Source organism: Neoarius graeffei, chromosome 4, assembly GCF_027579695.1.
Source record: "Neoarius graeffei isolate fNeoGra1 chromosome 4, fNeoGra1.pri, whole genome shotgun sequence".
Classification (NCBI taxonomy): domain Eukaryota; kingdom Metazoa; phylum Chordata; class Actinopteri; order Siluriformes; family Ariidae; genus Neoarius; species Neoarius graeffei.
The window spans coordinates 7,148,899-7,174,606 of NC_083572.1; the positions used below are offsets into that span (position 1 = coordinate 7,148,899).

The 25,708-nt window shown below is 42.0% G+C and overlaps 1 protein-coding gene across 7 annotated transcripts in view; it reads left to right on the forward strand.

Annotated features, from left to right (window-relative positions):
- The window catches only part of scn1lab (sodium channel, voltage-gated, type I like, alpha b), a 92,651-nt gene that overhangs the window by 27,458 nt on the left and 39,485 nt on the right, over window positions 1-25,708 (forward strand). For 2 of the 7 annotated variants that reach the window (XM_060918767.1, XM_060918766.1), the window contains exons 10-16: window positions 4,754-5,032; window positions 10,734-11,075; window positions 16,267-16,396; window positions 16,511-16,749; window positions 19,307-19,480; window positions 20,085-20,441; window positions 23,131-23,622. In XM_060918767.1, coding sequence (XP_060774750.1) covers window positions 4,754-5,032; window positions 10,734-11,075; window positions 16,267-16,396; window positions 16,511-16,749; window positions 19,307-19,480; window positions 20,085-20,441; window positions 23,131-23,622 — 2,013 coding nt within the window. The remainder of the gene's footprint in view (window positions 1-4,753; window positions 5,033-10,733; window positions 11,076-16,266; window positions 16,397-16,510; window positions 16,750-19,306; window positions 19,481-20,084; window positions 20,442-23,130; window positions 23,623-25,708) is intronic. The other 5 variants (XM_060918768.1, XM_060918769.1, XM_060918772.1 and 2 more) reach the window with 3 other exon arrangements.

Consider the following 25,708-nt stretch of genomic DNA (forward strand, 5'->3'; position numbering starts at 1 on the left):
AGTTTATCAAGAAGTAGAACGGGTAATCGAACTTGATCAGGATACGTGCTGATTGTTCACGAAGTTTCACTATTGTTACACTCATTCTTAGAACACGATGATGTAGTGGCTTCACCACTCGTTCTTGTGTACCTTTGATAACGTGAGATCAACTGTTCATATCGCGAGATCACAATTCACCGTTCTAGTGATTGTAATGCTTATTGCATATGTGCGTGCGCAGTATGCTATTGTTACACTCATTCTTACAACACGATAACATAGTGACTACTGCCTCTATGAGACAGTAGCCACAAAAATGGTACCTACTACCATCTGGCAAGGCACGCTGCAATACAGATGTGAGTAGGGAAGTCAAACTCTTGCGGTTACCAGAGGACTAGCCTCCCGCTGTAACCCAAGCTGTATGGGCGAGAAGCAGAAGGATATTGAAACGGAGATCGACGCCGCACCCATATGCCTTAAAGAGTTAGTTAGTACTGGGACAGGAGACTGCCTGGGAAGACCAGATTCTGGTGTGAGAGGGACCTTGACTTGACTTGACTTGACCACATGCTGTATTGCCCGCTGCCTTATTGCCTGTGAAGGAGAACAAGCTGGAAAAACACCGCACTCTAATGTTTACACTTGGGTACGGAAATGGCCAAAGTTTATCCTCGTTATAATAATAAAATGAGCGAGGTCAGAAGAAACATGGCAGAACTGGTGGCCTCCGACACAGAAGCGAGCGCTCAAAAGCCTTCAAGCTCACAGGTGGGTTTAGATTTGGAACATTTCAGTTCTAACCTGTACTGTATAAAACTTGATGTTTCTCAAAGTGTAAACTCTCTTGTCCAGCAGCATCTTGGCAAAGTTGGCATCAGATGCCGCATTTGTTTGTGGGCAGCCCCACAAAGCTGCCTGATATGATTGGTGGTGGGCAAAGCTGTTGGCACTCAGACTGTGGACATTCAGAACTTTAACCACAAAATGGTTGTTATCTCGGAGCAGCTTTCAGCTTTGCAAGGAATACATTTTTCGAAGATCAATTTGAATAGAATGGACGGACTGGACAGATATGGACGAGCGGTGAGGACGTGCAAAGACTGCGTCTGGAAAGACCAAACAATTCATATCTTATCGACATTTGGCGCCCTGAGACAGAACCGTCCTTGGTTCAGGCCGTTGCTGAGAAAACATTTCCCCCTGAAGGTCACCGCCGGGAGACACTCTCATTCCTCTCTAACTGTCCGCGGTCGCCATTTTTACCCCCAGTGTGACATGCGGGTGCGTGACCAGCGCCTTCATGGCTGCAGGAGTGGACGGCTGCTTGCTTGCGCTGGATCCTCCCCTCCCCTTGCTTACTTCCTCCCCTCCCCCCCTTACCCCTGATTCCCCCCCCTCAAGTCCCGTGTTTAAAGTGTACCTGTGTTGTAGTTGTGCTTATGCAAAGGTTTTTTAAATGTTCCCACACTGTACTCCTGACAGGAGCATAGTGGGGGGGGGGGGGGTGTTGTTCTTTTTTTTTCCTTATCTCTCATGTTGTGTTTCCTTTTTATCTTTATCCCTGTCTTCCCGTCCTGTCTACCCTATGTCAATTGTATGTTGTATATGTACGGACAGGTTGACGGCTAATTTCACTGGTACATGTGACTAGTGACAATAAAGGGCATCAGCATCATTTGTTTTTGTGTTGTTTTTTTTTTCCCCCAGCCCTCCATCGGGAAAGCTGGCCAGCAATATTTATTTACTCGGCTCGTCTGCCGTGTCTCTCCCCCCCTCCTTTCTGGCACCTCTGACAATGTCAGATACTTCCTAAAAAATCTTTTTTTTTTTTTGGGGTCTCGATTTAGGAGTCTGTGTTCGATCTGGGCGCGATCCGCCATGTTTGCTGTGGCTCTGCGGTCGCGACCTCTGACCCTCACGTGACTTTTCCGAACTGGCTGCTGAGCGAGTGGTTTGCAAACAGACTAACACATGGTCAGGAAATAAAATGTCTTGAAACGAGATGATGCATACCCGCTATGGGGATGGGTATTAGCTCAAACAATTCAGAGAGGGGACTGGATTCAATGATTCCTGAACCAGCACATTGACCTGTGTCACTTTTAAGCAATTTGTTCTTATTCTGAATGAATGCAGTCACTGTAACTTAAATTCTCTGAATAAGGAAGGAATAAAACACTCAGGGACACGCTGTTCTAGGGAAATAATTAACAAAAAGTGGAGAGACACTACTCACCCCAAAACTGATATTCTCTCCCCCAGCCCCCCAATAACATCACAGATGTTTTATTCCTTTTATATAACAGCAGTTTGTCAGTGAATGCGGTTTATTTATTAAATTTAAAGAACGACATCTCGTATATCCATTTATAGTTGCATTTAATGTTGTGGAAACAAATGAGTTGCTGTTCTCACTTTCTGTACATTCCAGCTGTATCTACGGTATAAACAGCTGCTTCCTCGTTCCCAGCTGCTCTTTTTCCTCTCTTCTGAAGTTTATAACACAAACGTACAGTCGTGATCAGAAGTTTACATACAGTGACATGAAGGTCATCTTAGATATGAATGTCACGGCAATATTTGGGCTTTCAGTAATTTCTTTGAACCATTCTTTTTCTGTGGCAGAATGATTGTACAGCATACAGCTTTAATTTAAAAAAAAGCAAACAAACTAGAATTTGGTGCACAAGTTTTAATTTTCTTTGGGTTTTCTGAAATCAGCACAGGGTCAAAATTATACGTACAGGGTAAAAAATGTACATACCGTACAGCACACCTAATATTTGGGTAAAATGTCTCTTCATAAGCTTCACCTTGACCAAACATTTTTGTTCACCATGAACAAGCTTCTGGCAGAATTCTGGTTGGATATTTCATGACACTCCATGGTAGAACTGGTAGACTTCAATTAATTTTTTTTCTTTTTTTTTTCGCATGGACTCGACTTATAAGTACGGTCCATATATTTTCAATAGGGTTGAAGTCAGGACTTGTTTTAAGCTTAATGTCAGCCTGCTTTATCCTCCATGACCAGCTGTGATGTGTGTTTGGGTTAATTGTCCTGTTGTAACTCCCAAGTCGTGTTCAAGTTTCTGATGGTTTATGCTGAACAATTCTGAGGTTGTCCTCCTTCTTCATTATTCCATCCACTTTGTGCAATGAACCAGTTCCACTGGCAGCAAAACAGCCCCAGAGCATGATGATCCTACCATCATCACCACCAGTTGGTACAGTGTCCCTCTGTACATGGTGGTCATTGTGGCCAAACAACTCAATCTTTGTCTCATCTGACCATACAGCTTTCCTCCAGAAGGCTTTTTCTTTGACTGTGTGGTCAGCTTCAAACTTTAATTAAGCTTAAAGGTGTCAATTTTGGAGCAGGGGGTTATTTCTTAGACAGCAGCCTCTTAGTCCATGGTGATCTGAACTGTGGACAGTGATCCATCAGCTTCCATTTCATGGCAGGGCTGTGCCAGTTCATGGTGGTTCCCAGGTTGTTCCTGACCATCCAAACCAATTTCCTTTCAGCTGAGGGTGACAGTTTGGGTTTTCTTGAAGCAAAGTGGCTTGGCAAAGTGACTACACCGCACAATAACTTGGATACAATTGTTTGAACTGATCTTGGAATTTGCAGTTGTTTAGAAATGGCTCCAAGAGACATTCTGGAGTTCTGTATATCTGCGATCCTCTTTCTCAGATCTGCACTGAGCTCCTTGGACTTTCCAATTTTACTGTGTGTTGGTCAATCCGATGAGTGCTGTAAACAAACCCTTTTTATGAAGGCACAGAGAAGCTACCAGCTGTAGTCAGTCATGATCACTAATGGGAAGTTAAGAGACCTTTGGCCTGGCAAGATAAGAGACATTTTGCAAGTTTCAGCACCTCTGAATTAATAATCTAAGTGAACGTATGTAAATTTTTGACCCTGTATGTATAATTTTGACCCAGAGTTGATTTCAGAAAACCCAAAGAAAATTAAAACTTGTGCACCAAATTCTAGGGTTTTTTTAATTATTATTTAAGCTGTATGCTGTACAATCATTCTGCCACAGAAAAAGAACAGTTCAAAGAAATGACTGAACGCCCAAATATTGCCATGACATTCATATCCAAGATGACCTTCATGTCACGAAATGTAAACTTCTGACCGCAACTGTACATCTTGTCATGTTGGAGAAACCGCAAAGATTTTTTTTTTCTGTGTCTGAACCCAAAGTTATGGGTTTACTGTAGCAGGGACTGTTATGAAGCGCTGATACTATTGTTAGAGCTGCTGTTATAGAGAATTAATCAACACCTTGTGACCGATCAGAATTCAACAGTGCTGCATTTAAAAAAAAAAAAAAAAAATCTAACGTGTGATTGAGCTACGAGTTGACACTTTTTTTTTTTTTTGAAGCTTAGTCCATTCCATCCTCCGTCCCTGTCCTTTCCTTTTTCCATCTGTCACTCCTCTCTGTCTGTCTTCCTCCAGCTTCCAGAAAGGTATTTACATTAACTTCATGGCACACACACAGGCCTTTAGAGCATTCCGGTTGCCTGAGTGAGAGCAGTGAGGTCACATATAATCAAACCATAAATCATGAGTTCGAGAGCATTGTGTTCTAAATGAATTGCTTCTTTTCACATCCCTTCTTTTCTGTTCGCTGTCCCTTTGTCTGTCTCTCGCTGATTTTTTTTTTTTTTTAATCTGTTCCTACTCTGGCAGCCTAAACTAAGTCTATCCTCGGTTGTCCCTGACAACAATGCCTGTGCTGTGATTGGCCAGCAGGTTGCCGCGGCAGCAGTGACAGAGAGCGGGGAGTATAGCGGCAGGGGCGGCCTGTCTGAGGAAAGCTCCTCTGGGGGCTCCAGACTTTCCTCGAAGAGCGCCAAGGAGCGACGCAACAGGCGCAAGAAGAGGAAGCAGAGGGAGGAGGAGGAGAAAGCTGACCAGGAAAAGTTCCACAAGTCCGAGTCAGAAGACAGCATCCGCCGCTCGGGCTTTCGCTTCTCCATAGACGCCAACAGGCTGTCCTACGAGAAGAAGTGCTCCACCCCGAATCAGGTGACTTCATGGTCTGTCACTGCGGAATTATGGGCCCTGAGGATGCTGAGTCAGGAGATTATACAATATATAACATCATCCCCAATGCAGTGAGCTAAACCGAATCAAATGACAAAATATTTGTAATTAGTAGTCATTAAGTTATTCAACGAAATCGAGTCATACATGAGCTGATGGCGCTATACGCCATGCATGATGAGATTGAGTGGAATAACTGTTTTATTCTATCCACGTTCAGTGGATTTTGAGAAACGTAGCATTTTTATTTTTTGCAAATTCAGTAAATAAAAACTTTAGACGAAACGTCCGAGAAAATCATTTCCGCTTTGAATGTAAACAAACCGGCGAAATGACAGGAGCAATTTGTGAAACATGCGATAATTCTTGAAAAAAACCCCAAAACGTTCTTACCATTAAATACTTTCATTCCATATTTTGTTGCTTTTTTTTTGGGGGGGGGGCGTGTTTTCGAGTAGAGTTTTTATTTCCGCCTCGGTTGGTTCAGCGACACACTCCGCCATTTTGCTTTTCTCTCCTCTCGGTATATGAGCTGATACCCAATCAGAGCGCATGATTGCTCATATCCAGTGAATGTGGATAGAGTAATTTCCAGTAGCCATCCACCCTGAAGTGTTTAATTTATCTGATACCACGTAACTTCCCAATGCTAATAGTTATTTTATTTTTGTGCTTATCTCTATACAGATACATTTAATGATGACATGGAACGTCCAAGAATCAAGCTAATTCCTGTTGTCACTTACACTATAGCAGCTATAAACGGTCATCACAAAGTTACTAAGAGAAAAAGTGCAGCTTGTCATGTTATTGACAAAAAACATAAAGTACTGACATTGGAGACTCCTTCCATAAATGTTAAACAAAGATGGCACTTTTGTGGGAAAATGTCACAGCACCTTCTCACCCTGTCGAAACAGCGCTGTTCATTTGAGCGCCTGTTCCTTTAAATGATAATGAGACAATGCTCATGTCTCCGCCCTTCTTCCACCAGCCAATCAGGTCACGCTTTCCTCATGGATATTCATTTACAAAGGCAGTTCTCAAACCATGAATGGAGATGCTCAGAGAAAGGGGGTGGGATCATTCTAATGATGCTATCCACATTCACTGGATATGGACAATCATGTGCTCTGATTGGCTGGCTTCTCTACTAAATAGAAAGAAAGAAAGAAAGAAAGAAAGAAAGAAAGAAAGAAAGAAAGAAAGAAAGAAAGAACTTTATTGATCCCTTTGGGAGGGTTCCCTCAGGGAAATTAAAATTCCAGCAGCATCATTACAGACTAAACAGAGAACAGAAAATAGAGAAAACTTCTAGATAAATTAAGTATTAACATGTACAAATATAAAAAATAAAATATGAAAAAAAAATCTAGCACGAGAGGTATTGCACATTGTCCAGTATTGCTTTTTGTCAGGCTCAGCTACTGCTCCTTCCCGTCCTCTGTCCTCCTGTTACCGCTCCTCCCCCCCAGAGAGGAGGAGACTACTAGGATATCAGCTCATATACCGTGAGTAGAGAAGAACAAAATGGTGGCGCGCATCAAGTCAGATATATCACGCTGTTATCAAGTATTTAAAAGAAACAGAAATAGCTAAACATATATATATATATATATATAGTCGTGTCTCTACACCCCACCCCCGAGTTTTATTCCAGGTCATTTTATTTCAGAGTTTGTGGGTTGGTAGGTACGGAAGCCGCGAGAGGCCCTTCATATAATCTTTTTTTTATTCACCTTGTTATCCCGAGATAACGACATAATTAATTCAGGATCTCGAGAAAACAACACAACTAATTCGAGATCTCGAGAAAACAAAACCGTTATTTCGAGATAACGACATAATTAATTCAGGATCTCGAGAAAACAACACAAGTAATTCAAGATCTCGAGAAAACAAAACCGTTATTTCGAGATAACGACAATTAATTCAGGACCTTGAGAAAACAACACAACTAATTCAAGATCTCGAGAAAACAAAACCGTTATTTCGAGATAACGACATAATTAATTCAGGATCTTGAGAAAACAACACAACTAATTCAAGATCTCGAGAAAACAAAACCGTTATTTCGAGATAACGACATAATTAATTCTGGACCTCGAGAAAACAACACAACTAATTCAAGATCTCGAGAAAACAAAACCGTTATTTCGAGATAACGACATAATTAATTCAGGATCTTGAGAAAACAACACAACTAATTCAAGATCTCGAGAAAACAAAACCGTTATTTCAAGATAACGACATAATTAATTCTGGATCTCGAGAAAACAACACAACTAATTCAAGATCTCGAGAAAACAAAACCGTTATTTCGAGATAACGACAATTAATTCAGGATCTTGAGAAAACAACACAACTAATTCAAGATCTCGAGAAAACAAAACCGTTATTTCGAGATAACGACATAATTAATTCTGGATCTCGAGAAAACAACACAACTAATTCAAGATCTCGAGAAAACAAAACCGTTATTTCGAGATAACGACATAATTAATTCAGGATCTTGAGAAAACAACACAACTAATTCAAGATCTCGAGAAAACAAAAACGTTATTTCGACATAACGACATAATTAATTCAGGACCTCGAGAAAACAACACAACTAATTCAAGATCTCGAGAAAACAAAACCGTTATTTCGAGATAATGACATAATTAATTCTGGATCTCGAGAAAACAACACAACTAATTCAAGATCTCGAGAAAACAAAGCCGTTATTTCGAGATAACGACATAATTAATTCAGGATCTTGAGAAAACAACACAAGTAATTCAAGATCTCGAGAAAACAAAAACGTTATTTCGAGATAACGACATAATTAATTCTGGATCTCGAGAAAACAACACAACTAATTCGAGATCTCGAGAAAACAAAGTCGTTATTTCGAGATAATGACATAATTAATTCAGGATCTTGAGAAAACAACACAAGTAATTCAAGATCTCGAGAAAACAAAACCGTTATTTCGAGATAACGACATAATTAATTCTGGATCTCGAGAAAACAACACAACTAATTCAAGATCTCGAGAAAACAAAACCGTTATTTCGAGATAACGACATAATTAATTCAGGATCTCGAGAAAACAACACAACTAATTAGAGATCTCGAGAAAACAAAACCGTTATTTCGAGATAATGACATAAGGGCAATTCCATGTAAATGTCAACCTCACCATGCAAAAATAAAGCAACATGCAATACATCAAAACCACTCCCAGAGATATCACCTAGGCCTGTATTTTACAGATGTGAATAAGTTGAACCAATTTGTAACAAACCTAATATGTCACTGTCAGTCTTTCTTTCTTATAATGTAAAACCCAAGCTAAAATCAACTTTGATCATGTACAATTCTATATTATTGCCACAAGCCACAGAAATGTATGCAAAAATCCACAAAACAGCAAAACAATAGCCATCCTAAATATTATTTAAGAACTTTGATAGTTTTAGCTGATATTTAGAGAGTTTTTCAAAGGGTTATGGTGGTTAAATTGCTGATTTTCTAAACATATGCCATGTCTATTTCAGACGCGTCACATCCATAACGGAATTTCGTCACATCCATAACGCTGACTTTTCCTTCCGAAACTCTGCATGAAATACAAAATATTTTAAACAAAGATTTTTTTTAATATTCACCTTGGACCCCTCTATCAAATGGATATCTCCATTTCGACATTAGGTTTACAATTTCACAGAGTTTGATAAAAATGTACAGTCACCCAAGAAAAGTGATACTTTTTCTGTCACATCCATAACGCATCTTTTATTGGCATTTTCTGGCATGCCCTAGATGTACTATGGGAATTGTTCTTGTTCTATCACTTCTCCAGTATGGTACAGCCTTAAAATATGCAACACCTGTTTAAATACTGGGAGACAATAAAACATGCACTGGGTCATTTGTTGCCATTTTGAGTTCAAGTGTCACGTCCATAACGCTGGAATTGCTCGTAATTAATTCAGGACCTTGAGAAAACAACACAACTAATTCAAGATCTCGAGAAAACAAAACCGTTATTTCGAGATAACGACATAATTAATTCTGGATCTCGAGAAAACAACACAACTAATTCAAGATCTCGAGAAAACAAAACCGTTATTTCGAGATAACGACATAATTAATTCTGGATCTCGAGAAAACAACACAACTAATTCAAGATCTCGAGAAAACAAAACCGTTATTTCGAGATAACGACATAATTAATTCAGGATCTCGAGAAAACAACACAACTAATTCAAGATCTCGAGAAAACAAAACCGTTATTTCGAGATAACGACATAATTAATTCTGGATCTCGAGAAAACAACACAACTAATTCAAGATCTCGAGAAAACAAAACCGTTATTTCGAGATAACGACATAATTAATTCTGGATCTCGAGAAAACAACACAACTAATTCAAGATCTCGAGAAAACAAAACCGTTATTTCGAGATAACGACATAATTCAGGATCTCGAGAAAACAACACAACTAATTAGAGATCTCGAGAAAACAAAACCGTTATTTTGAGATAACGACATAATTAATTCAGGATCTCGAGAAAACAACACAACTAATTAGAGATCTCGAGAAAACAAAACCGTTATTTCGAGATAACGACATAATTAATTCAGGATCTCGAGAAAACAACACAACTAATTAGAGATCTCAAGAAAACCAAACCGTTATTTCAAGATCTCGAGAAAACAAAACAATTATTCCGTGATCTCGAGAAAACAAAACAATTATTTCATGATCTCAGCTGGATCACTGTATCTCCGTCGGTAGAGACGAAGCCGGGCCAGTCTTCTGCGGAGGTGCCGCAGACTAATTTTGAAATTATCCCTTATTAAAAGACTTAATGCAATCTCTCCCTGTGTCAACCCCTGATCAAAATATTGCCTTATTAGGAGATCGATTATTCCAGACATTCTAATGACCAAAGTTGCGTCTATACAGAATGAGAAATAGCCCCAAAGTCAGCATATCACAAGTCTCTTGGCGCACCTGAATGAACCATTTCTCAGCTGTTTACTTGAGATCATGAAATAATTGTTTTGTTTTCTCGAGATCACGGAATAATTGTTTTGTTTTCTTGAGATCTCGGAATAACGGTTTTGTTTTCTCGAGATCTCGAATTAGTTGTGTTGTTTTCTCGAGATCCTGAATTAATTATGTCGTTATCTCGGGATAACAAGGTGAATAAAAAAAAGGATTATATGAAGGGCCTCTCTCGGCTTCCATAGGTAGGCTCCAGATACCCAAATATATGTGCACAAGTACTGAAAAAGTGAGGTCTTCCGACATATGTCCCCCTTTTTTATCGTGATGATTCTATACGTTTTTATAAAAAACGTGGCTTTCACTATGCTTGAAGTGTGCATGTGAGACAAAGGTTTCTTCTTCTTAAAGATCCACCATAAGTCCATGTGTAAGTTGTTGCTATAGAAACACAAGGTATTCAAATGAGTGCATTAATATAGACATGTGATTTGCCTTGTAATCAGAACTACTGTCAGAGCTTGCTGTAAAGGAAAATTAATCACCGTCTTCTGACCAATCAGAATAGAGAATTTAACAACGCTGTGGTCTAAACTGGGGAGGGGGCATAGGGAACGTTTGGTCTTTACTAGTTGAGATGTATTCCTGATTGCATGTTTCTCTCTCGCCGTTTCTCTTGTTCAGTCTCTCCTCAGTATCCGTGGCTCGATCTTCTCTCCAAGGAGGAACAGCCGCACGAGTTTGTTTAGCTTTCGCGGCCGAGCCCGGGACTTTGGCTCGGAGAACGATTTTGCGGATGATGAGCACAGCACGTTCGAGGACAGCGACAGCCGGCGAGGCTCACTCTTCGTACCGCGGCGGATCGAGAGGAGGAACTCGACGGTCAGTCAGTGCAGCCTTGCTGCTCCACGGATCCTGCTTCCGGCCAATGGGAAGATGCATTGTACTGTCGACTGTAACGGAGTGGTGTCTTTGGTGGGCGGGGCCTCTGTGCCTACTTCACCGATTGGCCGATTGCTTCCTGAGGTATAGCTTGGAGATATTTACATAAGCACATCTGACATCATCATCTTCTTTTGGCTGCTCCCAATTAGGGGTCACCACAGCGGATCTTTCATCTCCATTGCTCCCTGTCTTCTGCATCCTTCTCTACCACACCTGCTACTTTCATGTCCTCTCTCACCACATCCATGTATCTCCTCTTTGGCCTTCCTCGTTTTTGTTTGCCTGGCAGCTCCATCCTCAACATTCTCCTTCCAACATGCTCTGCATCTCTTCTCAGGATGTGCCCAGACCATCTCAGTCTCATCTCTCTTAGCTTCATTCCCAAGCTCTCGTGCTCGTTCCTTATCCTGTCCAACCTCCCATCGCAAACCTTAACATCCTCAACTCCACCACCTCCAACTTTGCCTCCTGTCTCTTCGTTAAGGCTACAGTCTCCAATCCATACATCACAGCTGCTCTCACTACTGTCTTCTACATCTTACCTTTCACTTTTGCTGGGACTTTCCTACCACAAATGACTCCCGAAATCCTTCTCCAACTGCTCCACCCTGCCTGCACTCTCTTTCTCACCTCACTATCGCAGCCCCCATTTTCCTGCACAGTTGACCCCAGGTACTTGAATTCACCAACTTTCTTTACGTCTACTCCTTGCATCTTCACTACACTCTCATCCCCATTCTCACTGATGCACATGTATTCTGTTTTGCTCCTGCTCACCTTCATTCCTCTTCGTTCCAATGCATACCTCCATCTCTCCAAACCCAACTCAACCTCCTTTCTACTTTCACCACGTATCACAATATCATCCTCAAACATCATGTTCCATGGTGACTCTTGCCTCACTTTGTCCGTCAAGCTATCCATCACTATGGCAAACAAGAAAGGACTCAAAGCAGATCCTTGATGGAGTCCCACCTTCACCTTGAACCATTCAGTTGTTCCGGCTGCACACCTCACTGCTGTTCCACTGTTCTCATACATGTCTTGCACCACTCTAATATACTTTCCATTCACTCCACTCTTTCTCATACAATACCATAACTCATCTCTCGGCACTCTATCGTATGCCTTCTCCAGGTCTACAAACACACAGTGTAGCTTTCTCTGGCCTTCTCTGTACTTCTCCATTAACATTCTTAAAGCAAAAATTGCATCCGATGTGCTCTTCCTTGGCATAAACCCGTACTGCTGTTCACAGATTGCTACCTCTCTTCTCAATCTCACCTCCAATACCCTTTCCCATAGCTTCATGGTGTGGCTCATCCATTTTATTCCTCTGTAATTACTGCAGCTCTGTACATCTCCCTTATTCTTGTATATTGGGACTAGCACACTCTTCCTCCATTCATTTGGCATTTTCTCATTCTCTAGGATCTTATTAAACAATCTCGTTAGGAACTCCACAGCCATCTCACCCAAACATCTCCAAGCCTCAATCGGGATACCATCTGGTCCGACTGCTTTCCCAGTCTTCATTCTTTTCATAGCTGCCCTCACCTCATCCTTACTAACCAACTCTGCTTCCTGATTTGCCGTCTCCGACGAATCTGACCTTTTCTCTCTCGGATTCTCCTCATTTAATAAATCCTCAAAGTACTCTTTCCACCTTCTTAATACACTCTCTTTGTCAGCACATTTCCATTTACATCTTTCATCACTCTTACCTGCTGTACATCCCTCGCTTCCCTGTTTCTCTGCCTAGCTAGTCTGTACAAGTCTTTCTCTCCTTCTTTGGTCTCCAGTCTTTCATGCAACTCCTGGTATGCATCTGGTTTCACCTTCACTACCTCTCTTTTTGCCTTCTGCCTCGTCTCTCTGTATAACCGCCTGCTTTCCTCGTCTCTCTGCTCGTCCCAATTCTCTTTTATAATTTCCTGCACTTCTTTGTTCCACCACCATGTCTCCTTGTCTTCCTTCCTCCTTCCTGATGACCACCCTAGCACCTTCCTTGCTGCCTCTCTTACTAGTACAACAGTAGTGTTCCAGTCTTCTGGTAGACTTCCATCACCACTCAATGCTCATCTCATTTCTCCCCTAACCTCCTTTTAGTTTCCACCACTTACTCTTCGGCTCCACTATTTCACGCTTCCTCTTTTTCACGTTCAAGCTCATCCTGCACACGACCACTTGATGTTGTCTAGCTACACTATCCATGCCACCATCACTTTACAGTCTCCAATCTCCTTCAGGTTACCCCTTCTGCAGAGTATGTAGTCCACCTGTGTAGATCTTCCTCCAGTCTTAAACGTCACCCTGTGCTGCTCTTTCTTCTCGAAGTATGTGTTGACTATTGCCAAATTCACCCTCTTTGAAAAATCAACCACCATTTGTCCTTCCACATTTCTCTCTCTTACACCATATCTGCCCATCACTTCCTCATCTCCTCTGTTTCCCTCGCCAACATCTCATCTCATTATCTCTAGCCGCTTTATCCTGTTCTACAGGGTCGCAGGCAAGCTGGAGCCTATCCCAGCTGACTACGGGCGAAAGGCGGGGTACACCCTGGACAAGTCGCCAGGTCATCACAGGGCTGACACATAGACACAGACAACCATTCACACTCACATTCACACCTACGCTCAATTTAGAGTCACCAGTTAACCTAACCTGCATGTCTTTGGACTGTGGGGGAAACCGGAGCACCCGGAGGAAACCCACGCGGACACGGGGAGAACATGCAAACTCCGCACAGAAAGGCCCTCGCTGGCCACAGGGCCCTCGCCAACATGTCCATTGAAATCTGCTCCTATCAGCACGCGCTCCTCCCTCGGTATACTTTCTACCACTTCATCCATCTTTTCCCAGAAAGACTCTTTCTCTTCATTCTCACATCCAACCTGTGGGGCGTACGCACACACGACATTGATTACCACTCCTTGAATCTCCAACTTCCTGCCTATCACTCTATCTGACACCCTCTTCACATCAATCACACTGTTGACCAACTCTCCCCTCAAAACAATACCAACACCATTTCTCTTTCCATCCACTCCATAATAAAACAACTTGCATCCACGTCCAATGTTCTTGGCCTTGCTTCCCTTCCACCTCGTCTCCTGCACACACACAATGTCCAACTTCCTTCTTTCCATCATACCTGCTAACTCTCTCGCTCTGCCAGTCAATGTTCCCACATTCAGTGTTCCTACCCTCAATTCTAAGCTCCTTCCCTTCCATCTTTCACGCTGTCTCCTAACATGCCTCCCTCCTCTCTTTCTCCTTCTCCGTTTTGGCGCAACAGTAGCACACTTTCCACCGGCACCCTGTTGACCAACAGTACCAGAGGTGGTCGTTGTTAACCCTGGCCCCAACCGATCCGGTATGGTATTTCTCTTTTTGTTCCGCATGTTAGATTTGGCACAGTTTTACGCCGGATGCCCTTCCTGACGCAACCCTCTCCAATTTATGTGGGCTTCGGACCGGCACCAAGAGTACGCTTATGCACCCCCAGTGGCTGGATTGTGAGCACATCTGACATATTATTAGAAATAGATTAAAATATGGGTAAATAGCAATTTTATTATTATTACTTTTGATCCTTTTCTTGCATTTAAATTCGATGAAATGTTTTATTAATTTAATTAATGTCATGTAAAAAATTATCAGGTATTATTATAGCTTTTGATCCTTTTCTTGCATTTAAATTCTATTAATTTTATAATTTTTTTAAAAAATTAATGTCATAAATTCAGGTTTTATTGCTTTTGATCTTTTTCTTGCATTTAAATTCTATGAATTTTATTTATTTATTTTTTTAATGTCTAAAAGTGATCTAATATTCTCATCTCATCTCATTATCTCTAGCCGCTTTATCCTGTTCTACAGGGTCGCAGGCAAGCTGGAGCCTATCCCAGCTGACTACGGGCGAAAGGCGGGGTACACCCTGGACAAGTCGCCAGGTCATCACAGGGCTGACACATAGACACAGACAACCATTCACACTCACATTCACACCTACGGTCAATTTAGAGTCACCAGTTAACCTAACCTGCATGTCTTTGGACTGTGGGGGAAACCGGAGCACCCGGAGGAAACCCACGCGGACACGGGGAGAACATGCAAACTCCGCACAGAAAGGCCCTCACTGGCCACGGGGCTCGAACCCGGACCTTCTTGCTGTGAGGCGACAGCACTAACCACTACACCACCGTGCCGCCCATATATTATTATTATTATTATTATTATTGCTTGGTATCCTTTTCTTGCATTTAATTGGAGAGGGTTGCATCGGGAAGGGCATCCAGCGTAAAACTGCCAAATCTAACATGCGGAATGAAAAGAGAAATACCAGTACCTGGGGTCAACTGTGCAGGAAAATGGGGGCTGCGATAGTGAGGTGAGAAAGAGAGTGCAGGCAGGGTGGAGCAGTTGGAGAAGGATTTCAGGAGTCATTTGTGATAGGAAAGTCCCAGCAAAAGTGAAAGGTAAGATGTAGAAGACAGTAGTGAGAGCAGCTGTGATGTATGGATTGGAGACCGTAGCCTTAATGAAGAGACAGGAGGCAAAGTTGGAGGTGGTGGAGTTGAGGATGTTAAGGTTTGCGATGGGAGGTTGGACAGGATAAGGAACGAGCACGAGAGCTTGGGAATGAAGCTAAGAGAGATGAGACTGAGATGGTACGGGCACATCCTGAGAAGAGATGCAGAGCATGTTGGAAGGAGAATGTTGAGGATGGAGCTGCCAGGCAAACGAAAACGAGGAAGGCCAAAGAGGAGATACATGGATGTGGTGAGAGAGGACATGAAAGTGGCAGGTGTGGTAGAGAAGGATGCGAAAGACAGGGAGCAATGGAGATGAAAGATCCGCTGTGGCGACCCCTAATCGGGAGCAGCCAAAAGAACAAGATGATGATCCTTTTCTTGCATTTAAATTCTATGACTTTTTTTTTAATTAATTATTTTTTTAATAAATATATATATAATTTGAAAAATGTTTTAATCGACTAATACAGTATCTTTCCACAAATATTGCATGTAGCACAAAATTTTCATTTTACCTCCAGTTTTAAATAAAAAAAAAACATTTTCAGTATTTTTTTTGTTATTGTTGTTGGACATCTCTGTATAGTGTACATCTTAACGTCGGTTATATGGATATATTTCCAGAAAATAAATATAAATAAGAAATCTACTGAGAGGAACCTGCAGGATAAGTGTAAGTTATCTGAGCATATCGTTCTCTCATCCATTTCTCTCTCGTTTTATTTCCGCAGGGCACGACCACAGAGTCCGAGGCTCGTAAGAAGCGGTCTGGGTCACAACAGGCTTCTGATTACCTGGATGACGCTGCAGCTAGGAAAAGAGCTCTAAGTGTAGCCAGTATTCTCACAAACACAATGGAGGGTATGATGCACGCACACACACACACACACACACACACACACAGATGATGACATTTGTATCTGGATCTTTTTTTTTTTTTTCTTCTTCCTCTCATGATGCAACTGTTGGGTGCAGAGCTGGAGGAGTCGAGACAGAAGTGCCCCCCCTGCTGGTACAAATTTGCCAACAGCTTCCTGATCTGGGACTGCTGCCCCCAGTGGCTGAAAGTGAAAGAGCTCGTCAACATGGTGGTCATGGATCCGTTCGTAGACCTGGCCATCACCATCTGCATCGTCCTCAACACCCTCTTCATGGCCATGGAGCACTACCCCATGACCAAAGAGTTCAACGACGTGCTCTCGGTTGGAAATCTGGTGAGGCTTTTTTTTTTTTTAATTATCATTGTATGTTTATTTGGAACAGCACGAGTTACCTTCAAATGAGTTCTACAGAAATATTGTGCCATAAAAACACGTGACGGTGTTTGAGCTGAGAGAAATTCATTCCTAAAAATGAGCAAAAAGTACCGTAGCATATACACAGTACACAGATTAACAAATACCAGGGTGGAAATGTTTTGGGGTTTTTTTTCCTTTTTTTTTAACATGTTTTCTTAAACAGTGCAGTTTTTCTGCTGTCAAAAGTATTAGCACCTTATGTTTAATATTTAGTGAGGTCTCTTTCTGTAATGTCAACGCTTATAGGAGTATCTTGGACGCCATTTATGTCATCTTCAATTTAAGCCACAGGTTTACAAATTCAGGGATTGACTTGCAAGACTGAGATGGCTGTTAGGGAAAAAAAACCACACACACAAAAATAGTAAACACTGACGCATCATGGACATTTTGAAGGCCAAATTTCTGCCTGGAAAATGGATCATTTTTGGTTGCGAACATGAGATTTCATGTCAGATTTACAGTAACTTGCCTCGGTCCAATTTCACTTTGGTTTGTATTTCCTGCAAACAGAGGCTTGGTCATGTAATGCAGCAGGTAGAACTCAAAATCCATAATCTGAGCATCTGGGATGAAAATCTGATGGACTGACGCACATTTTTGAATTTATTAATGAGTCCAGTCTCATTACATCATCAAGTAGCTTAAAATACAAAGTCTTCCCAAATCCTAAGCCTAGATACAGTAAGTCTCCCAAATACAAGTAACAAAAGAATTATGAATTGGGTGAAAAATTCTAGCCTAAGTTGAAAAATTCCACCTGATCTGCAATTCTGACGTGTAACAAATACATGAAGCGCAAATGGAAACGCTACCTTTCTGGAAAAAAAAAAAACAGCGCTGTGTAAGAGCTCAGTGGAAACAAACACACACCATTCAAATTATTTTGTTGAAAATTTTAATAGATCACTTATATCGATCAAGGCCGTTGCTGGGACGACATTTCCCCCAGAAGGTCACTGCTGGGAGAAGCTCTCTCATTCTTCGCATTCCTTCCCCAATTTTCCGCGGTCGCCGTTTTTCACCCCCAGTGTGACAAGCGGGTGCGTGACCAGCGCTGTTTGCATGGCTGCAGGAGCGGACGGCTGCTTGCTTGCGCTGGGTTACCTCTACCTCCTCTCCTCCCCTCAAGTCCCATGTTTTAAAGTGTTATTGTGTGCTTGTGCGGAGGTTTTTAAATGCTCCCACACTGTACTCCTGATAGGAGCATAGTGGGGGGGTGTTCTTTTTTTTCCTCATCTTTCGTCATGTTACTACTGTGTTTTTCTTTTCTTTTATCCCTGTCTTCCTGTCCTGTTCCCCCTCTGTAAGGACAGGTTGATGGTCAATTTCACTGGTAACAGTGATAATAAAGGGTTCATTCATTCATTCATTCATTCATTCATATATAGTGCACAAATCTGAAATGGAAATCCAGCTCATGAATACTCGTTTTTTTTTTTTTTTTTTTTTTAATTTCAACTCTATGCTATTTTACTATTTTTGTGTTTACCATCTTGGATAAGGTGATGCAATAACAAAACAAACAAAAAGAGAATATAAAAAATTATAACTTCAGTTTACCATAAGAGGGCTCTTATAGGTCATAAGACTTAAAACGAGATTTCAGAAATGTGTGGAGGCAATAAAGTAAAATATAATTACAGCTAAAGATTCAAGTTATTCCACAAAATTGAATCGTACATGAGCTGATAGCCGACGAGGCGCGTAGCACCGAGATTGAGTGGAATAACTGTTTTATTCTATCCACATTCACTGGATTTTGAGAAACGAAACATTTTTACTTATATTTTTTGCAAATTTAGTAAATAAAAAACTTTATACAAAACGTCCGACAAAATCATTTCCATTTAGAATGTAAACAAACTGGCGACATGACCATAGCAATTTGTGAAAAATGCAATAATAATTCTTGGAAAAAAAAAATTAAAAAGATACGTTCTTACCATCAAATACTTTCATTCCATATCTTTTTTTTTTTTTTGTATTTTTTGGGGTTTGGTTTTTGAGTAGAGTTTTTTATTTTGTCCTTGGTTGGTTCAGTAACACGCTCTGCCATTTTGTTTTCCTCTACTCATGGTATATGAGCTGATATCCTAGTAGTAGAGTAGCCAATCAGTGTGTGATTGCTCATATCCAGTGAATGTGGATAGAATAAAACAAAATATAATTTGAGGTTTACAAACCAGCATGAAAAAGGCACAACAAAAAGTTGTTTTTTTCTCTCTGCACTTTTTATTCTTCTCTCTACCCATAATGCATTTCCTGTTGCTGGATCAGATCATAAAAAGCAGCTCACTTCATGTTCTATTTTATCTGCTTTCTTAAAATCACTTCACCAGTGTTCCATCAAATGTGGATATAAATATGTATCGACTCTGTGTGAATGCAGAGCTGAACGGAGGGTGTGTGTGTGTGTGTGTGTGTGTGTGTGTGTGTGTGTGTGTGTGTGTGTGTGTGTGTGTGTGTCCAGGTATTCACAGGGATCTTCACAGCTGAGATGTGTCTAAAGGTCATTGCTCTGGACCCCTACTACTACTTCCAGGAGGGCTGGAACATCTTTGATGGCATCATCGTGAGTTTAAGCCTGATGGAGCTGGGACTGGCGAATGTGGAGGGGCTGTCTGTGCTCAGGTCTTTCCGATTGGTGAGGAAACCCTTCATCTTGCTCGAATTTCCTTATTGTGAACGTCAAGCACTGAGAAAGATTATGGATGGTACTGATGACTAAGACACGACGCCAAAGAGAACATCGCAAAGAACAAAAATGGTCGATAGTAGATATGAGAAGTTTTAATGCTAGATATAAGATATTATTTAACTGTGTAAAACTTTTTTGTCAGATGTTTGAGGTTCTTTTTCCTTTCTCCATATTTTTCTGTATAGACGTGTCTATGTCCATGTAGTGTCTGTTTCTTCTATTTCTAAATGACAGATGTTTTTAAAACTGCTTTAAGGTCAATCTTTTTACTTTCAGGTCTCGTGACTCTTTTACTTGACTCGTGACTGCAAGATTTAACAATATAGCCATGTGTTCAGTTTTTTAACCCTTAATGAGACGCATGCAAATAAACTAATACGCAGGGATGCAAACTTTTAAGCAGGGCAACACTGAAAACTGTTGAATCAGAAACAAGCTCTGTAATATTTAAGTGACAACACTCTTAAATTTGAGGGGGTGTAAACTTTTGCACTCAGTGCTATGATAGCAATATTATGTAAATCATTCCCTCCATTCCTTCGTCCCTCAGCTGCGAGTGTTCAAGCTTGCCAAGTCATGGCCCACTCTGAACATGCTGATCAAGATCATCGGGAACTCTGTGGGCGCCCTGGGGAACCTGACCCTCGTCCTGGCCATCATCGTCTTCATCTTTGCCGTGGTGGGCATGCAGCTGTTCGGAAAGAGCTACCGTGACTGCGTGTGCAAGATCGCAGAAGACTGCGAGCTGCCACGCTGGCACATGGTGGATTTCTTCCATTCGTTCTTGATTGTGTTCCGCGTGCTATGCGGCGAGTGGATCGAGACCATGTGGGACTGCATGGAGGTGGCCGGTCAGACCATGTGCCTCATCGTCTTCATGATGGTCATGGTGATTGGGAACTTGGTGGTAAGATCCGGTTACTGAACCTTCTGAAGTTTGGATCTGTGGAGCGAATCGTATTGATGTGTATGTTTCTTTTTATTTTGTAGTCTCTGCTCTCACTGGACTTCTGAAATAAGTTTTATAATTTGGGTTGTACCTTTAGGCCAAAAGGGTTAATCTAGAACCCTGGAACAGAGGGCTTCCATTTTAGAGTTCCTTGTTAAGAAGCTAAGACTTTTCTAATTATTTAAAGAACCTTTTTTCAAACATGTTGAGTACCGGCTATGTAAAGGATAAAATACTTGGGGGGGGGGGGGGGGGGGGGAATACACCATAGTGGGGTGAAAATAACAGAAGGGTGGTGATTTGTCTGTGAAGGTTCTCAGTCATCCAGGTCATCGTAAATCGTTGGTGCTAAAGAAGGCAACTGGACTTGCTTGAAATCTTTGGACGTTTCACCTCTCATCCGAAAGGCTTCTCCGGTTCTGTCTGACTGGTGGGGAATTCCAGGTGTTTATCCTCTAGTGGACCAAAAGCAACCCTAAGGAGAATCGTTGAGGTCACATGGGTCATTGACCCTCTCAACCATCCTGTAGGTGTTCGGGTTGGTGTGCTCACATCTACAGGATGCCTGAAAGGGTCAACGACCCATGTGACCTCGACAACTCTCTTTAGGGTTGCTTTTGGTCCACGAGAGGATAAATACCTGGAATTCCCCGCCAGTCAGACGGAACTGAAGAAGCCTTTCGGATGAGAGATGAAATGTCTTCAAGGATTTCAAGCAAGTCCGGTCGCCTTCTTTAGCCTCTATAGTTGAGGGTGGCGATTATACAGTGTCTGCGCTTATACTTTCCCTTTGTTTTCAGAATGCATTTATTTTCATTAGACTGGACCAATTTCTTCCCCTCCAGTTTAAAGGTTCTGACTGCAAAGTTGAATTCTGGGCAAAATGTTCTACATCTGTTGCTGCTGGAGTTTCGAGATGTTGTGCTGCTGCGCACATATACCATGTATCCTGTGTGTAAATGTTTTGCCGAGATAAAGTGTCCCGTGTTTTACGATTCCGGAGATTGCCGAAGCAAGTGAGCAACAATATCACATGACCACCGTGGGGCGTGTCTGACCTATTTTTAACCAAAACAAGCCGGCGTGGGCAAACATGGCAGACTCGGCTCTCCCGCCAGCGGAAAAGGAAAGCTTGCCTAGTGAGTGCAACTACACGATAGAGCAAGGTTAGATGACACGCCATTATTTTTCTGGCCAGAGAACTAAATTATTTTAGCTAGTGCTTAGCTGTCTTAGCCTTAAAAAGCATGGGCTCGACTCCACGGTAGCGAGCATGGAGTGGTACACCTAATGTTTTGATCTTGTGGAGAAAGAAATGAGTAACGGAGAAAAGCTATAAATAGTCGTCTTTTGTTTCACAGACCTATTTGTGAATGTCAACCACAAATTATGTACCTGCGACTCAAAACTCTCCGAGGTCGATGCAGAGTCACGATGTTTTCTTGGTGTGATGCAGTTCCATAGTTATGCTAATTAGTTAAAGCTCCTCCTTCACGTTCAGCTGTTTCTGTAGGGCCATACCGTTTACCTCGAGGGAGAAAAACGGTCCCAAAACAGAGAAAAGCAACACTCAAGACATCAAAATTATCACATCCCATTCGTCCGCATGATATTGTTCTTGCAAGACAGAGGAAAATGCCATACACAATAAAAAAAAAAAAAGTTGAAAACCTCAGATGACTTTGCAGTCAGCACCTTTAATCTTACCAATTCCCACCAACCAGGGAGTGTGAAGGCTAACACATGCTTCCTCTGCGGCACATACAGTAATGCCAGCCATCAAACTTTTTTTCGAACTACTACTCAATGTGTAACAGCAGCATAAGGCTGAGCAAGTGCTGTCCGCCGTCTTCTACATACAGTACATGAGCTCACAGCTGAACTGGATTGGCTAGTGTCGCTGTGATTGACAGGGGATAGAGAGTACCATATGTCCTCCGTCCTGCTCCGATAGCACGGCCGATTTTGCTCTCTTGACTCATCCCAGCCACGGATGGCACTATTATCACTGGGATTCAAACTCGCTTGTCCATACAATGTCAGAAACAGGGGTACAGTAGGAGTTCCCCCATGGTACAGTCTACACTATTGTACCCCACTAGGGCTCATTATTGGACCTCAAGGTAACTGTGTGTACCTTTTAAGGGCCAAAAAGTATCTAAAGGATGCAAGTAAGTACCTTAGAGGGTACTGATCCAGTGACAAGCCGTTGTATCCCTAAAGGTACAATAATATACTTCATTTTCTGAGAGTGTAGAGTGACCGCTTTTCTGTTGTAGCACACTGCATGGACTGTTTTTTTTTTTTTCAACTAGTCCTAAAAATGCCACCAGTGAACTTGATGTTTCAGTTCCAAATCAAGCCCAATTTGGTGTCAAACCTGTGACTTGGGCAACCCTGAGTCTATTTGACGGTCAGCCATGTCAAATTATGATTGGAAAATAGCAACAATGCAAGCTCAGGACTCTCCCCATACACAAGGTAATTGTCAGAAGTCGTTTAGACGATACCCCTCGTCAACCCCCAGGAGAATCAGTAATGGCTGGTGGGATTGAAGAGACGATGCCAAATGGAGTAGCACTCCTTTGGTATTATTTTACCCCTGGTGTCATGGTACCATTTGCATCCACTTGTGGTTGCATTGCAGGTTTTGAACCTCTTCCTGGCCCTGCTGTTGAGCTCCTTCAGCGCCGACAACCTGGCCTCGACGGACGACGACAGCGAGATGAACAACCTCCAGATTGCCGTGGGCCGCATCCAGAGAGGCATCGCGTTCATCAAGTCGGCACTGAGGCAGTTCCTGCAGAGCCTCTTCTTGGCTGGGACCAAACCTGGCGCCCTGGACGAGGAGAAGCCTCTGGACGACCTGCACAGCGACGGCAAGGAGAACTGCGTGGCCAACCACGCCCCTGTTGCTGTCGACCTCGGTAAGGACTTTCTCAAGGAGGGCTGCGTGTCACCTAGCAACGGGGTGGAATGCTCTGGGAAGTACGGCATCGAGGAAGGGGACTACATGTCATTTATCCACAACCCCAGCCTCACGGTCACGGTGCCCATCGCCGTGGGCGAGTCAGACTTCGAGAACCTCAACACGGAGGACTTCAGCAGCGAGTCGTCCGACGTAGAGGGGAGCAAAGAGGTACGGGCAAGAGAGAAAATCTTCGACTGTATTTGTAGATTTGCGGTTTTGTGATTATTTGTAAATTTGATGCTGTTTATTGTTTATAGCGAGTTAGAATGTCAGGGTTTCTCAAGTTGCCTTTGTGTGGTGTGTGTGTGTGTGCGCACATGCACTTCATGATCACATGACCCAGATCATAGCCAGCTATTTAGGACCTTGTGATGGGTACAGCTGCTGAATGAGTGTGTGTGTGTGTGTGTGTGTGTGTGTGTGTGTGTGTGTGTGTGTACACACACACACACACACACACACACACACACAGTGCATGTAATGTGTATTATTTACAACCAGCTGAGCAGGAACAGCATCACTCAGTCCAGATTATGAATGAAGCCAGCTTGTTGAAGAAAATTGCTAAATGCAGCGTCAGTGCCCAGGGTGAAATTGAGTGTGCTTAAGTAGACACACATGCATGTTGTGTGTGTGTGTGTGTGTGTGTGTGTGTGCAATAAGTGTCTTCTCTTGACTGCGTTCCCATGCATATCTCTAAGAAAGTGCTACTATCACAGTGTTCTTAACCTGCCTTCTTCCTCCTTGTAATCTTTTTCCTGGTGGTGTGTTGAAGTTGCCGACGTTGTTATCCATGTTTTGTGAAGTGTGTATCTCTCTGTGTGTGACCTGTTATTGCAGCGTAATGAGAGACGAACCCCAGGTTTTCTCTGAGAGACCCCTGTAAGAGTCTTTCCTCTTCCCACACACTAACCATGAAGACTGCCTCTACCATCTCTTCCCAAACTCGCGTCTCTCCCTCTCTATATCTCTCTCTCTCTCTCTCTCCTTGCTCTTTCTTTCTCTTTTATTTTCTTTCTCCTTTGGAACGGATTGCTCTTTCTTTTTTCATTCTCTTATGCCTGTGCCCTTCCCTAAATTCCCCTTTCCTGTTGAATCCCACTGCACTGGAGAGAGACAGCAATACGCTTTACATTTTTTTTTTTTTTTTTAAAGAATTTTAGTAGCTTGTTTTTGTTTGTTTGTTTGTTAATTTAGAGCACCGGGCTTCTTTGCAGTACCAACAATCATACGGAATGAGCAAAGCAAGATCATCATTTTCCATCTGTAATTCAAACCACTGAGCATCCTTATACTACCTTTATTTAAAATTTTATTTATTTATTTATTTATTTAAAAATAAATTTTCTTCTTAATTTCTTTTCATTGATCCAGTCAGTCATTGAGCATCCAAAGCTGAACGAACTTAGAGCTGTTTGAGTTATTGTATGAAAGGGTGTGTGTGTGTGTGGGGGGGGGGGGGGGGTGTAGTAGGTCGTTTTCACACTTGGGTGTCTGTCTTTTTTTTTTTCAAATAAAAAGCAAATATTAAAACAATGTAAAAAAAAAAGTTTAAAAAATTGCATCACCTGCTTCTGGTCAATCTGTGGTCAACCTTTTATTTTTTTTTAATAAAAAAAAAAATTACAATAGACAATGTCTCAGAAAAGCACGTTGTGACGATATTTATCGCAATACCAATGTTATATCGTCATATCGCCCAGCCTTATCTTATTGATGAAGTAAAAAACGGACGTTCGTAGGACCGGAACGATTTAATTATCTCACGCTTGTGGTGTTTGAGTGTTTGCACTGAGAAAATCTAAAAATCTTGAACAAGAATGGCTCATGCATGCAGGGGCGCCGCCAGAAATTTTGGGCTCCATGAAAGATTAGAATTTTGGGCCCCCCAACTTTGCCCACCCTCGTCACAATTGCACTATTGTCATTATTTGACTTTTGATAGCCCATGGACCTTGAGTTTGCGACTTTGTTATTACATTTTATGTATCAACCTACCAGGGACTAGATGAAAACTGGTCAGTGACTAATTCTGGTGCATTTATAATCACAAATGAAAATTCAAGATTTTGCCACATGCCTTCTTGTGCTAGGACAATTGGTCGTGAAATGTGACGTGACTGCTGTCCGTTATTAGCAACACTTTAATCTAGCAAACTGTATATGGCGCTCGCTCATTAAAAACTTCAATCCTAAAGCATTTATGGGTTGTATTGCTGCTTACCTCCTTCTCCAAAGGGGGGTTCAGTGGTTT